This window comes from Vulpes lagopus, chromosome 7 (genome assembly GCF_018345385.1).
Source record: "Vulpes lagopus strain Blue_001 chromosome 7, ASM1834538v1, whole genome shotgun sequence".
Lineage (NCBI taxonomy): Eukaryota > Metazoa > Chordata > Mammalia > Carnivora > Canidae > Vulpes > Vulpes lagopus.
The window spans coordinates 15,410,578-15,425,070 of record NC_054830.1 but is presented as its reverse complement, the minus strand read 5'-3'; the positions used below and the strand labels follow the sequence as shown (position 1 = coordinate 15,425,070).

The following is a 14,493-nucleotide window of genomic DNA, read 5'->3' as shown; positions in this document are numbered from 1 at the left end:
TCTGTTCTTTGTTTCCAAAAGTTGACTGGAGTTGACTCCAAATAACAAACTTTTAGGGGAGACCCAAGATGGGCAGGGGTGAACGAGGAGGAGACAGGTGACAGTAGGATGGGGTGCTGCAGGGAATAGCAGAGCGCTTCTCAAAGTGTGGTCCCCAGACCAGCAGCTTCTGCATCACCTGGGAACTTGTGGTCTGTATCCCCTTACACACACACACACACCCCCTAAAAAGAAAAAAAAAATCAGGTTAAAAAGTCCCTGTGTGGTTTTGTAGAGACAAAGGTATGAAAGTGGAAAGAGTGTGAGTTTGAAAGCCTGAGCAAACTTTCCCCTGCAAGTGGCTGCATCTAATTGCTTGGTCTCTTCATGGGTCTCAAAGGACAGAGATTTGTGGAGATGAATTTCATACAGAGAGGAATTTCTCTTGTAGTGAGTTTCTTGGGTGAGGCAAACAGGGCAACTGGCTGCGATCGTTAGAGGAGTAAGTAGCAACGTGCTCTAGAATGACGAACTCGTGTGTGTGTGTGTGTGTGTGTGTGTGTGTGTGTGTGTGTGTTGGAGGTCATAAATGTATATAATATTTGTTCACGGTAGGAAATTTGGGAAATTGAGAAACGTACAAAGAAATAAAATACAAAATCACCCCCCAATTCCCAAAAGTCCAGTACCCAAAAGTCATGACTGTTATATTTTTTTGCAACCTAACAAAATCAGAGGCATATTTTTTTTAAGATTTTATTTATTTATTCATAGAGACACAGAGAGAGAGAGAGAGAGAGGGGCAGAGACACAGGCAGAGGGAGAAGCAGGCTCCATGCAGGGAGCCCCACATGGGACTCGATCCCGGGTCTCCAGGATCACACCCCGGGCTGCAGGCGGCACTAAACCGCTGTGCCACCGGGGCTGCCCTAGAGGCATAATTTGTATGCGATTTTGTGTCTTGCTGATTTTACTTTACCTGCGACGGTCGTTTCCAAAATCATTTCACTCTTTGAAACTGTGAACTCACACCGCTCTTCGAGGTTCCGTTTACAGGTTACAGATGTAGCGTAAGGAACGTGCCCATTCTCCAACTTGCACTTAATCTCACAAACCTTGCAAGCCGCACGTCTCGGTCTTAAGCACATCTTCATCAGTGTTGCCTCGGGCTCGTCTATCCCCCGCCGCGCGGGGGCAGGGCCGGGTGCAGAGTGTTCCCGGGGTCCCGTACTGAGTACAAATGTCTCAGGCCAGCTCTTGGCCCACTGGAGGGTGAGCCAGCGCTCCTACCGGGAAATCAGCGCTTTTTTGCAGGTAGGAGCCCACTCTTCCCCGTGAATGGGCTTCTGGGGCTGCGCGATGAGCTGCCTGACGAGGTGAAACCCTCCGGGGTGGGCTTCCCTGGCGAGAGGGTACAGGTGTCCACCCCGCTGGGAGAGGCTGCTCTGTCCCTGGGGCCCCTCCTCCTCCTCTCAGGGTGCCTCTGCGCCCCACCTTCTCACCATCTGATGCTCATCAGGTCCAGGTTGGTCACATGTAGACGGGGCTGAGCCACCCCAGTGTTTTCTACGGGGCTGATCCTGCAGGTGGCAAACTCAGATGCGCGCCTCCAGGGCTCAGGAGGGCCCATCGCTTTGACTCCTTGCTGCAGTAGCTCACAAAAACTTTTATTTTTCTTACAAGACTTTTTAAAAATTTTTACGTGGGACTAGCGAGCCCTTTCAATGACACAGCCAGGGAAACGTCGGGTAGAATTTGTATTTCCAGCTGCTGGGCCCACAGTCTTCTCTCCTGCTTGGTTCTTTCTAGAGACACAGGAGATGGATGCTTGGGGTTGCTGCCCATGCCTCACCTTCTGTCATTTTCACTTTATCCTCTTCCCCTGAGCTACAGGGTGTTTTTTTTTTTCTTAATTTTATTTATTTATGAGAGACACAGAGAGAGGCAGAGACACAGGCAGAGGGAGAAGCAGGCTCCCTGCAGGGAGCCCAATGCAGGAATCAATCCCAGGACCCCAGGATTATGACCTGAGCCAAAGGCAGATGCTCAACCCCTGAGCCACCCAGGCATCCCCAGGGGGTTTCCACCCCTCCATCCCCCCATAGCCTCCATTGGCTTTAAATTCATTCGCTATATTTTTTTCATCTTCATAAAATCTTCTTTATCCTTAAATTGTCCTTTCTTCCTCATTGCCTGAGGCTGTTCTATCAACATAGCATCCTTTTCACTCTTAGGGACCAAGTGCTAGAAATTTGCTCCCCGTTTCTTCTGTTTCTCAAAGCAAATCGATTTTGGAGGTAGACATTTGCTCTGATGCCTTAGCGTGGCTCTTGTATCTTGATCAGTGGTACATTATCTTAGAGCCAAAGACTGTCTTCTGAGTGCTCACCCCTTCTGAGGGAGGTGCAGGCCAATGTAGACCTGCCCAAGGTCCGTCTTACCTGATACGGCCACAAAATAAAGCAAGAGTTCGAAGGAAGCTGATATGAAATTTTGAAAGACACACTGGTTTTAGCAACGTGATGGACTTTCCCAGACCTCTCCATCATCTCTCTCTGGTAAGAGCTTCACAAATTGCCCACCCACGTAGAACACTTAGCATCAAGCAGTCATTCAGCAAACACTCACTGAGCCCCTACTTCGTATCGGGCCCTGTGTTAGGAACTGGAGATTCAGCTGTGGGCCAGGCAGACTGCATCTCTGCACTCGGGAGCTGGGGTGGACAGGAACACTCAACTTTCGGTGATCCAGAGAGGTTCCTGGAGGAAGTCATGTGTGTGGAAGGTCCAGTGAGCCTGAAGGATCCTGTCCTGCATGCACCAAATATGCACTGTGCTCTGCTCTCTGCTCACCTCTGCTCCAAGCAGACCAGCGAGCAAGAGCATCCATGCTAAGTGAGGGAGACAGACACCAAGTAGACAGCTAAAATTGCAGCATTGTCACATGGGTCACTGCTTGGAGGTCCAGCGGGGTGAGAAGTTGCAGGATCACTGTGGCATGGGGGCTGTGGTCACCAAGGCAGACCAAGAAGGTCCCTGTGAGGAAGGCAGGTTTGGCAGAGAAATGAGAGAAAGGAAAAAGCAATCCAGGCAGAGGGAATAGCACGAGCAAGTGTGCAGAGGCTGGACCAACGGGAAGGGCCACTCAGCTGCAGCGACATGAGGGAGGCCACCAGCCTGGAGAGGAAATGGGAGCCCTAGGTCTCAGAGCCTCAGAGGCCATGGGAGGGAATGTGGGTGCTATTCTAGGTGTAAGGAGGAGCCATAGAGGCTTTGACCAGGTGTAGGGGGCGGGAATGGGGGAGACAGAGAGCGATGCAATCTGACAATCAGCCTTCGGGGGCGGGGGCAGCTGTAGAGTGGACACAAGAAGACCAACCAAGGGGACTGCGGCCGAGACGTAATACTGGGCACTGGGGAGGTGGCAGTGAGTACGAGCTCTCCAGGCTCAGAGCTGTCTCTATATGCTCGGAATATAAATGTCCCCTGTGACTGGAAACACCCCCTTCACCCAGGGTCATGCAGTCGTTCAAAGGCCCGCGCCACCCACACTCCGTGACCTATCTCTGCAGCACAGACCATTCTAGAGCTTAAGGACTTAGAAGGAATGATGCGATTATAAAGTCACCCGTCGGCCAGTTGGCAACCAACACAACGATGGTCGTTTCCCACACGAATCCTCAGTGGCTGCTAAATCTAGCGGGCAGAGGTCCGATGCTGGGACACAGGATGCCTGCTTTGGCTCAGAGTGTCTCCCATCCAGCCACATAATCATTTCCCAGGAGCAAACAGCAACTTCCCGCAGAGAAGCCCAGCAGACCCCACCTTGACCAAGCGAGCGAAGTTAACCCGGCCAGGAATGGGGCAAGGCGGCATCACGTGCCTCTGGACAAAGACCGAGATGGCTTGGGTGTTCCTACCAAAACCCAAAGCGAGGGACATTCCATAGAAGAACTGACTCGTCCTCTCCAACGTGTCAAGGTCACAAAAGACAGAGAGAGCCTGAGAGGCTGTCCCCGATTGAAGTTGGCCGACAAGAGGTGGCCTGAGACACTGCTCGTGACGGGGAGACCAGAGGGACGACAGGCGTGGGCTAGTCGGTCAAATTGCAGTGAGGTCTGCGGCTTAAATCGCAGTGCTGCTTCCATGTCACTCTCCTGGTTCTGCCCGTTGCCCTGGGATTATGCAAGAGAATGTCCTTGTTTTTAAGAACTATGTGATGAAGTATTGAGAGGTAAAAAGGAAAAAAATAGTGACTAAAGCAGTGAATTCTTTCCTGCAGCTCTGTGGGTGCCTGGGCGTTTCTCCTTCCGGGCTTCACCAAGGCCTGGCTGTCCTGGCGACATCTGCCGGGGAAGCCCTCACACGTGGGCACTTGGCCCTGAGCTGGATGGGCCCTTGGTTCTCCTCCATGTGGCTTTTCATCCTCAGGTCCCCTGGACCGGCTTCCAGATGTAGCGGCCTCAGGGAGCACTCCAGGAGGTGGTGGCTCTGGAACCACCATGCCATCCTCTCCCCCCACATCCTGTTGGACAGAGCTGGTCCCAGGACCAGCACAGATTCACGGGTAGGGAAATAGGAAGGTCTTCTCAGGAGCGGCTCCAGAGACTGTGCAGCCGTATTGAATCCCCCACTGCGTGCCCCGACAAGGCGTGGGAGCGAAGGCCTTCGTCTTCCTCTTCCTGATGACAGGGGCGAGGGGGTCTCCTCAGGCTAAAACAGGGTCAGAGATTTTATATCAAAGGAACATGGGGAGAGGCCAGTGGGAAGAGGGTTGGCTAATGGACTTGTTTTCAGAGTGATCACAAAAGTAAATTTTCTTTTCTTGAGAAATATGTGTGTGTAGAAACACACTTTTTTTTGGTGTCCCCTTCTATGAATCTTGAGAAATGTATGGTTGTGTTACCACCACCACCATCATGCCCCTTATAGTCAGCCCTTCCATTCCCAACCCCCAGCAACCACAGATCTGTTTCCATAGAAATGGGGACAGAATGTCATATAAATGAAACCATACATGTCCATCGGACAAATGAATGGATAAAGATGTGGTAAATATATATATCCAATGAAACTACTCAGCCATCAAAAAAAAAAAATGAAATCCTACCATTTGCAATGATGTGGATGGAACTAGAGGGTATTATGCTACGGGAAATACGTCAATCAGAGAAAGACAGTTTTATGATCTCAGTCATATGTGGAACTTAAGAAACAAAGCAGGATCATAGGGGAAGGGAGGGGAAAATAAAACAAGACAAAATCAGAGAGGGAGACAAACTGTAAGAGACTCTTAATCATAGGAAACAAACTGGGGGTCACTGGAGGGGAGGGGGTTAGGGGTGAGGTAACTGGGTGATAGGCATTAAGGAGGGCATGTGATGGAATGAGCACTTGGTGTGAAATAAGACTAATAAATCACTGACCTCTACCTCTGAAACTAATAATACGTTATATGTTAATTGATTAGATTTAAATTCAAAAATTTACAAAAATGGGGGATCCCTGGGTGGCTTGGCGGTTTGGCACTTGCCTTTGGCCCTGGGCATGATCCTGGAGTCCCGGGATCGAGTCCTGCGTCAGGCTCCCAGCATAGAGCCTGCTTCTCCCTCTGCTTGTGTCTCTGCCTCTCTCTCTCGTCTATCATGAATAAAAAAAACTACAAAAATGGAATCATACAGTATGTCACCTTTTGAATCTGGCATCTTTAACTTAGCATAATGTTTCTGAGTGCCTCTGGCGCTGTTGCATGAATTAGCAGTCTGTTCCTTTTTACTGGCTGAGTAGCATTTCGCTGTATGGACGTACCACAATTTATTTGTCCACTCACCCAGTGGAGGGCCATTAAGTTGTTTCCAGTTTCTGACAACTCTGAATGGAGCTGCCATAAACATGCACATGTAGGTTTTTGTGTGAATGTTGTCACTTCTCTAGAGCAAACACATAGACGTACGATTGCTGGATCACACAGCAAGTGTGTGCTTAACTTTATGAGAAACTGGCAAGCCACTTTTCAGAGTGGCTGTGCCATCTTACATCACTGGCGAGGCACAGGAGCTCCCCTAGATCCTCGCCAACACTTGGTATTGTCAGCATTTTTCTATTTTAGCCGTCCCAGTAGGTGTGTGGTGGCATCTCGGTGTGGCTAGAATGTGCTCATTTTTCATAATGAATGGCAAGGTTGAGCATCTTTTCATGGGCTAATTTGCCATTCATATATTTTCTTTGGTGAAACATCTGTTCAAATCTTTCATACATTTTTTTAAAAGATTTTATTTATTTACTCATGAGAGACACAGAGAGAGAGAGAGGCAGAGACACAGGCAGAGGGAGAAGCAGGCTCCATGCAGGGAGCCCGACATGGGACTCGATCCCGGGTCTCCAGGATCACACCCTGGACCAAAGGCAGGTGCTAAACCGCTGAGCCACCCAGGGATCCCCTCTTTCATACATTTTTTGAATGAGTTCTTCATTTTCTCATTGTTGAGTTTTGAGAGTCCTTTATAAATATAGACACTAAGCCTTTGTCAGATAAGTATTCGGCAAATGTTTCTCCCAGTCTTTAGCTTGCCTTTTTAATTGTCCTAATTGTGTCTTTCATAGAACACAATTTAAAAACAAAATCTGACTTATCCATACCTTCTTTCATAGATAGTGCTTTGGATGTGGTAGCCAAGAACTCTTTGCCTAGCCTGCAGTCAGAAAGTTTTTCTCTTGGGCTGTCTTTTAGAAGTTTTATAGTTTTGAGTTGTGCATATAGGTCTGTGATCCAATTTGAGATATTTGTTGGGGGGGGATGCATTTAAAATGTGAGATGTGGGTTGAGATTCATTTTTTCCGCATATGGGTGTTCAGTTGTCCTAACACCATTTTTGGAGAAAACAATTGCAGAGCAAATTCACTCGGATTGTGTTTTTGGATAGTTGGAGGGGTGGTAGAACTGTCTGATGGGCAGGCCTCGAGAGCCCCCGTGCCCCCACCTGGGCACCAGACCTTGGATTTCCAGCCTTCCCATGGGCAGTGGGCCATCAGGCATGCCCTGTCAAAGAGAAAATCCTGCCACAGACCTTGCCAGGCCTCATGTGGTTACTGTTTAACACCTTGGGTGAAAATGAGCTTTTCTTCTAACCACTGAGGGTTTGAATGTTGCTCTGAACAGGTGGTGCCAACACAACCTTTGTTGTTAGGTTTGTGGTGGGTGGGAGCCCCCAGCAGCCTGCCTCTTGGACTCCCTGCTACCAAAGAGGAACCTGGTGTGATGCCAAAAGATGTTTCTGCAGGGCAGGAAGGGAGCAGGGCCTGGCGGCGTCATCAGAACAGAGTCCAGAAGTGAGAGGGAACGTTTGTCGTAGGCCCCAGTGTGGGCAGGGAGCACAGACTCGGAATGCAAAGGCCTGGCAGTCCCGTGCGCACAGCCGGTGCCTGTTTCTCCAGGGTAGGAGGTGGCCCTGCTCCATCTCTGCTTGGTCTCGGTGCCAGCCATCCTACTTCTGCGATTTCTATCCCAAGGAAAGAACCAAACATGAGGGCCAGCCTTTGTCCCACTGCTCTATTTAGGAGAGGATGTCCCACTGGCTACAGCTAAATGTCCAAGGACAGATGAAAGGAGTCTGGGTGTGTTTACCTAGTGAAATACTGAGCAGCTACTAGAGGGGTGATGCACATGTACAGGTTGTGGTCGGAAGAGGGTTTGTGAGATCCTGCCGGGGGAGAAAGTGGGCTCTGAGGCCACCCATATATTCAGTGGAGGCATCCTTGTAAGTATTAGATGTTCACGTAAGCACGTTTACCTGAACATTTTTGGAATGAATTCCTTCTATAACCAGCCCTTAACCCCTACAGCTGTAGTGTCAGGGTTTTATTTTAATCAGGAGTCCTGCCCTCTTCTCCTCCTCGACCTTTTCTCAGGTCCACTGCCAAGGAGCTGGGGGGGGGAGGGGGGAGGATGAGCGGGGCTTCAGAGAAGGAGGGAAGGAGGGGTGGGGCTCACGGGAGAAGAAGCAGGGCAGTGCTCTGCAGGGCAGGGGTGGAGGGAGCCCCATCAGGCTGCCCACCTCTGTCCCTCTGTCCAGGTGTCAGCAGTAGAGAGGGCTTCCATAGCTCCATCCATACTGCCTGGCTCCCCACCATCATCACAGGAACTTGTTTGTGGGTGGCTCCTCAGGAACCAGCAGGTTTTAAATGTGTGTTAGTCATTGTACTCTTTATCAAAATAAAATTTTAGGCTGAAGGCCACTGTATAAAACAGATACACACACAGTAGAGGTGCCCTGAAAAAATGGTGACCTAGGCTCGGTCTGTTGGAGACCAACACATACACACCATGCCATTGGCCGGTACAACATAAGATGGACTAGGGTTTCTGGCAGAGGAGCTGGGGCACCTGGGGCATTGAGGAAGGCACTTGAGGGGCTTGGAACGGTGGCAGTTGATCATTCAGGATGGAAGTATTTGAACATTTTAACTGACAAGTTCACATGTCATCCATGGATAGATGAACAGATGAATAAATGAAAGATAAAAGGATAAAAGGATACATGGATGGATGGGTGGATGGATGGATGGATGGATGGTTGGATGGGTGCATGGATGGATAGATCAATGGATGGAAGAATGGTTCGGTTGATCTGTGGAGGGGAGTATGTATGAGTGGGTACTCGGGTGGATGGATGGATGAATGGCTAGATGGATGGGTGGACCAGTGGCTATTTGGATGGGTAAATGGATGGCTAGATGTGTGGATGGTTGGGTGGATGGATGGATGATGAATGGATAGATGGATGGATGGATGATGGATAGATGGATGGTTGGAAGGGTGGTTGGTTGGTTGGATGGGTGGATGGATAGGTGGATGGTTGGAAGGGTGGATGGTGGGATGGATGGGTGGATGGATAGGTGGGTGGATGGATGAACGAATGGAAAAATATGGATGGATGAATGACAGGTGAGAGGAATGAAGGAACAGTGCGTTGTGGAACAAGGAGGAAGAGGGTGAAGGCAGAAGGATGGAGGATGGATGGAAAGGTGAGAGGATGGGTGGGAAAGCAGAGGTATGAATGGACACATGGAAAGACTGAAGGAAAGAAGGGAGGGTGGATGGAAGGACACGTGCGTGGAGGTCATGTGGGCTCGAGTAAAACCCATCAGTGATGGCCCGGTCTTGGCTCTGGACACCCACAGGCAGCTTCCTGGTGCCCTACATCATCATGCTTTTTGTGGAGGGCATGCCTCTGCTGTACCTGGAACTGGCGGTGGGGCAGCGCATGCGGCAGGGCAGCATCGGTGCCTGGAGGACCATCAGCCCCTACCTTAGTGGTGTTGGTAAGTGGGTACTCTCCAGTCCTTGCCCACCTGGAGACCCCCTGCCGTATCCTGGACAGCGGGGGGTTGGGTGGGAGGCCCATTGGCGGAACAGCTGGAGCAAGGAGTGAGCACAAGGCCTAAGAGAGAGCCCTTGAATGGGTGGACACATGGCCCAGGAGGGGGTGCCACAGAATGTTGGCTGAGAGGGGCTGGATTTCTTACCCACATGGCAGTGAGAAGGGGGATACACACCCGCTGGGGAGCTGAGGTCACCATGCTTCTCTGCTCTGGGCCTCAGTTTGCTCTTCTGTAAGAGGGAGCTAGCCGCCCAACCAAGGAGCTAGAAGTCAGCGTGCCAGCCAGCTACCATTCAGGGAACTCCCCTAAGTGCTCCCTGCTAATTATTACTAACAACACCTCCATCTCGGTGAGCACCTACTATGTGCCAGGTGCCATCCCGCACGACAGATGCACATGAGCCCATGCAATCTTTGTCACACCACTGCCAGGCCATGGGGCGCTCTCAAGATCTCCAGTGCGTGCAAGCAGAGGCACATGGGTTGTAAGCAGGGCACCACAGTGCCGCCCCCCCCCCGCCGGGTGACTTGGCGCTGGCGTCCCCGGCACCTCTGGGAGATGGTTAACCTGCCCTGCACAACCCTCACGTTCCAGGGCTGCCTGTGAGCAGGAGGACCTTTGGCCGGCCTTGGCCACGGTCTCTTCTGCTCAACCCTCCGGCCCGCAGGCGGGAAGGCGGCCAGGGAAGCGAAGTGGAGTTTCAGGAGCGCGGACGGCGTAAACCGGCTGGGGTTTAGTCTCGAGGCTGAAGGGACGCATCGGTGGCCTCCCAAATCCTCCCGAGCCCCCCCCCCCCCCCCAGCCCCGCGCTGCCTCCTCATCTCGCAGGGCTGTTAATCTTTAACAAGAAGGTGTGTGGTTTTGCCACCTGCCCAAGTGATGGATCACAGAGGGCTTCTCCGAGGTGGCATTTGCTGCCAAGAGGGAAGATACCAGATGTTTGCGCCAAGCAGGGGTGCTGGCGAATGTTTAACCACCGGCTCTCGCCCAAGTTGCGGGAGGCAGGGCCGGGCCGGGGCATTTACTGATGCCGGTGGTGTGAATGCCCCCCCGCCCCCCACGGCCCAAGGCCCGCCACCCACGCCGGTCCCAGGGGGTGGGCTGCGCCACGATGCACACAGTGGCTTGGGGCGCGTGGGCTGGCTGTGCGCTCCCGCCCCCCTGCAGGCTGGCCAGCTTGGGGCAGACCTGTCCCCTCCACTCCCCAGGCCCCCATGGCCCCCCATCACCAGGCAGGGCTGGGCATGAGCGACCCCACTTGGGGGAAGCCGCGGGGGACCGTCTGTGACTCCAGCCCCGGGGTGGCATTGGCGGGCAGCCTGCCTCTCCACTCGGGTCTAAGCGCCCTCCTGCCACTAAGAGCTGAGCCCGTGGGGCAGCCTCTGCACCTCGTTTCTCCCCTGGGAAGTGGAGGCAGTGACACCCCCGCCACGACGTTGTCGGGAAGACCCGAAGCACCTCAAGTACTCAGCACAGCACCTGGGCCCGGGGTGTTGCCAAGATGGGGAGTGGCTGGTGGGGCCGGGGCTGTGGGCAGGCCTCAGCGCCCCTGTGACCCTCACAGGCCTCGCCAGCGTGGTGGCGTCCTTCTTCCTCGCCACCTACTACAACATCATCAACGCCTGGGCCTTCTGGTACCTCTTCCACTCCTTCCAGGTGAGCGGCCGCCCCCAGGGGGGATGAAGATTGGGGGTGGCGGCCTCGGGCTGGGGGCACGTCGAGCACCCCAAACCCCACAGTGGGCATGTAGGCCCCGCATCCACCGCCCTGGCCTTTGTGTGTGCATGCACGTGTGTCCATTTTTTCTGGGGAGCAGCTTTCTAGATTTCCCCGGGTTCTCTCTGAAAGATGTGACCCCCCACCCCCCCACCAGCAGCAGCAAATATTGAGCACCCCCTGCTCACTGCCTTTCCTCCATGCCTGCCTTCACTCTCGGGGCCCCCCTGCCCACTGCCCCCTCTGGCCCTCCAGCAGCCCCGTCTCAGACAGAAGGTCACCGGGCAGGTGCCACGCCCTTGCCCCTGAACCAGGCCTCCACAGGATACACACTGTCCCCCAAAGCAAGGCAGGGCTGGCCATGGACTGTGGGGTCCCCCAACCTGTGAGGCCACTCTCTGGAACACTTGGGCACAGCCTTGAATCTTTGGCACCCCCAGGAATTCTTGGAGGAATGACCTCAATGACGGGGACTTGGCATTGACACTGGGAAGATGCCATATCCACGCCCGACTCTGGCTACCCAGTCAGCCCTACCCGGGTCCCTCCACTGAAAAATGCCCTGTGTATGTCCCTGACAGGAAGGACTCTCTGCTCTGAGCTTAGTTGCAGCCCCTCTTCTTCTCCCTGACTCCACAGCCCTCCCTGCCTCTCTTCCCCCTTCTGGGTAGAAATAGCAGCGGCCCTTATTCTTCACTCCAGTGACCGTTCCTCCTCCTCTGCGTGGAGCTGTCATGTGCAGTTGCGCAGGTTGTGCACTGCACAACAGCACCCCCAAATAATGGTTGCCAGACACATCGCCAGTGTTACAGATCTGTATAAAGACAGTTTTCCAAAGATGGAAGCAACGTGTCCTGTTTTTGCAAAATCAGAATAGTTTGACCATGTTCCATAGTGTGAAAACAAGAAATGAGACACATTTTTCTAACTCTCCAAAGTATGAGGACCAGCAATTCCTGAAAATCACTTAATGGTCCATTCGTTCCATCCTTCATGGGCGCATGGACTTCCCCTTCACTCCCTGTGCTCTGGAGACCTCTTGTGTGTTCACGCAGAGACGGTATGAGCAGTAGGCACTCACTCACACTTGCTCTGAGCCAGGCATAGTTGCAAGCACATTAGAAGTAATCACCTAGGAACCATCACCACCGCCCTGTGATGTGGGGTGCCCTGGAGTGCCTGAGGCAGAGGGGAGCTGAGTAGCTCAGAGCTTGGCCTCAGGGGCCATGCTCCTGTCTATCCCACTACCAGGCAGTATTCCCAGCTTCCTGTCTAACCTTCCCTGGGGGTGGGGGGGAGGCTAATAGAAATGCAGATGCAATGACCCCAGCCTGACCCACTGATTCAGACAGAGGAGGGGAGGCCGGGTACCTGGAAATGGGCAGGTTAATCAACCCTTACATACAGGCTAAAGCCTCTTCACCCTGGCTCTGCACTGGATCCCCCAGGGAGTGCTCAAAACTCCCGTGCCCAGGCCCCACCCCAGACCAATGAAACCAGAGTCCCAGGGGGTGCAGCCTGGGCACCGTATTTTTAAAATATTTTTTAAAGCGTCCCTTCCCCCAGGGGATTCAATCCCATAGCCAAGGCTGAAACCAGGCCGGGCCAGGCTGCCTCAGCAGTGGTCCAGCGGTGGGGGGACCAGTCAGTCCCACACTGGCCGGCTGAATGGCCAAGGGCCTGTAGGCTGGGTAGCTCCACTGGGCTCCAGGCCCACAAGGGACCCTCCCACCTGCCTGGGGAGTGGTGCTGGCTGTGGCCCGCACCTCATCAGTTGGCTCCGCATAGTCACTCCCTCCATGAGTCCCTGTCACTCAGCAGTGTGTCCCGAAGTTCCTTACATCAGCCGGTTTCCAGGCGGGCCACAATGACTGCCACAAGGCCCCAGGAAGCCCCGGCCAGGAAAGAGCAAGGCATCACTTCCCTGCATTTTCTTTTCTTTTTTTTTTTAAGATTTTATTTATTCATTCATGAGAGATACACACACACACAGAGAGGCAGAGACATAAGCAGAGGGAGAAGCAGGCTCCATGCAGGGAGCCCGATGTGGGACTCGATCCCGGGTCTCCAGGATTACGCCCTGGGCCGAAGGCAGATGCTTAACTGCTGAGCCACCCAGGCGTCCCCATTTCGCTGCATTCTCCTGGTCAAAGCAAATCCCAGGCAACCGGGAGTCACGGGGAGGGGCCATAGATGCCACTTTTCAATGGAAGGAACCATTGGTGGCTGTCTTTGGAAGTAATTCCACGTTGAAGCTGGAAATCCACTCATTCCAACGGGCAAAGACCACCGATTGCTGCCGGGGTCCCACCCACACAGTGTCCCCTGGAGCGTTTTCCAGGTGGACTCAAACCTGAGCTCCAGCTGCTCAGTGGCAGAGCGGCCCTGGCCCCTCGGTGGCATCTGCTTCCTATGAAATGCACAGATGGAACCCAGCGGGCGAGGACTTGCTTCTGTCCATGGAGAACTTTTGTCGAATGAAATCTGAGCTTATGGGACCCTGACATAACCAGAAGTGATTGATGTGGGGCCTGGTGGAGCAGAGGTGGGACTCCTAACCACCCCCCCGCCCACTCCGGAGCCAGAATTAAATCCACTGCCCTCCCTCCTTCAGCTCGTACCTGTATGAGCACTTGGCCTTGGGCCACGGTCCTTGGGCACGCACATCCTTAGGCTCCTGTGTTCCAAAGTGATGGAGAACCCAGTTCAAACCAGCTGAAGCAGAAGAGGCTCTTCCTGGCTCTATCTGCAGAGTCCGGGAGTGGCACTGCTTCAGGTATAGCTTGACCCAGGCTCAAACGAAGTCAGCGGTGCCAGACTCCGCCTTAGGGGCACAAGAAGGCTGCAGGAAGGCTGTGCCTCATCCCCACCTGACTCTTTAAACCCAGAGTCCCTCGTGGGAGAGGCCTGTCTCCACCACCAGTTAGGGCAGGACCCAAGTCTTATTCAAGCCAGGACTTGCTAGAATGTGTGGAAATAAGCAGAGTCCACCCAAATGCTATTTATCCGGAGCTCCCTACCACTTGCCTTTGGCACAGACCCCGGGGCAGGCAGAGGGGTGGGCAAGTGTGAGGCAGAGGGAAGGCCCCCAGTGTGCCCCAATTGGAAGGTGTGGGAGACGGTGGGTGTGCTAGCCACGTGATGAGGGGAGCATCTTTGGCCTTCCCCAGTTGGTCTGGAGCTGGGGAGCACACAAGTGAGGGAAGCTGGTGGTCCCTGACCAGGGCCCACCCACACTGGGGTGGTTACTGCAGACGCCGTGGTTGGAGCCCCCTGGGCTCCTTGCTGCAGACATTGTGGGTTCTGTTCGCATAGATGGCCTGGCCATTGTCCTTTTGATCCAGGCTTTGGACCCATGATAGAGCGAGGTCATCCTCAACGAACACCTGTAGGGTGGCACTGTGTGTGGAGCCCTCCG

The 14,493-nt window shown here is 53.3% G+C and overlaps 1 protein-coding gene across 1 annotated transcript in view; it reads left to right on the top strand.

The window, feature by feature from the left end:
- The window catches only part of SLC6A20 (solute carrier family 6 member 20), a 38,603-nt gene that overhangs the window by 6,330 nt on the left and 17,780 nt on the right, over positions 1 to 14,493 (top strand). Inside the window, exons 2-3 of the mRNA XM_041763920.1 lie at positions 9,159 to 9,299; positions 10,924 to 11,015. Of these exons, the coding sequence (XP_041619854.1) occupies positions 9,159 to 9,299; positions 10,924 to 11,015 (233 nt within the window). The remainder of the gene's footprint in view (positions 1 to 9,158; positions 9,300 to 10,923; positions 11,016 to 14,493) is intronic.